Source organism: Manacus vitellinus, unplaced genomic scaffold (genome assembly GCF_001715985.3).
Source record: "Manacus vitellinus isolate BGI_N305 unplaced genomic scaffold, ASM171598v3 scaffold_161_pilon, whole genome shotgun sequence".
NCBI lineage: Eukaryota > Metazoa > Chordata > Aves > Passeriformes > Pipridae > Manacus > Manacus vitellinus.
In genome coordinates, this window is record NW_021939138.1 from 104,300 (window position 1) to 105,372 (window position 1,073).

The window sequence follows — 1,073 nt, forward strand, 5'->3', positions numbered from 1 at the left end:
CCAATCCCCGTCCCGGGGTCCCACCCGGACCTGGAGAACAGGGAGCGTGTCCTGGGTGGGGGGCTGGGGCTGTCCCGGGACAGGGAATCCAGGGAATCCATCCCGGATCGTGGGGTCCACCCGGGACAGGGGGCTGGGCCTGTCCGAGATCGGGGGGAGCCTTGCCAAGGCAGCCCCTTCCCCACCCCGCTGGAATGTCAGGTTCCTCCCTCCCTTTGGGATTCACCCCCCCGGGGCTGTTTCAGACCCCAGAGGAGCCGTTTTCCCCTCTCAGAGTTTGGGCAGTGCCGGGACCCCCCTTGGGGTGCGGGGCCTGATCCTGACCCCAAAGATCAGGGGGGTGAGGAGCGTTTCCCGTGGGCAGGGGGGAAATGGGGCTTCACCCCCGGGCTGTGCCTGGTGCTGGACCCCCCCTCTGCCCCACAGCAACCCCCCACTGCTGGTGCTGACGGTGACCCTGGTGCTCCTCGGCCTCTTCTCCGTCATCCTCCTCGGCGGCGGCATCAGCCACTTCCAGGACCCCCTGTTCTGTGGTGAGAGCCCCCCCAGGCTGTGGGGTGTGGGATTTGGGATCTGGGGGGAGCCGTGGGCCCCTGGCAGAGCTGCCCTGGCTCCCCCCCCACAGTGTTCGTGGTGTTCTCCTTCGTCTCCGGCGTCGACCTCATCATCGCCCTGGAGGAGGACGGGTTCATCTCTGGCTTCATGGAGGTCTATGTCAGAGAGGTATCACCCCACCCCACCCAACCCCACCCCAACCCCTGCTCCTGTGGGGATGGATGGAGCTCTCCCTGCTGGAGCTGCTCCTGCAACACCGGGATCACACACTGGGATCACACACCGGGATCACACACAGGGATCACACACCGGGATCACACACCGGGATCACACACCAGGATCACACACTGGGATCACACACCGGGATCACACACTGGGATCACACACAGAGATCACAGACCAGGATCACACACTGGGATCACACACAGGGATCACACACAGGGATCACACACAGAGATCACACACAGGGATCACACACAGGGATCACACACCGGGATCACACACCGGGATCACACACC

The 1,073-nt window shown here is 64.5% G+C and overlaps 1 protein-coding gene across 1 annotated transcript in view; it reads left to right on the forward strand.

Moving 5' to 3' along the window:
* Positions 1-1,073, forward strand: part of LOC115307278 (transmembrane 6 superfamily member 2-like) — a gene marked incomplete at its 3' end in the record, with an annotated part of 6,258 nt that overhangs the window by 3,395 nt on the left and 1,790 nt on the right. Inside the window, exons 3-4 of the mRNA XM_029958631.1 lie at positions 427-533; positions 626-723. Coding sequence (XP_029814491.1) covers positions 427-533; positions 626-723 — 205 coding nt within the window. The remainder of the gene's footprint in view (positions 1-426; positions 534-625; positions 724-1,073) is intronic.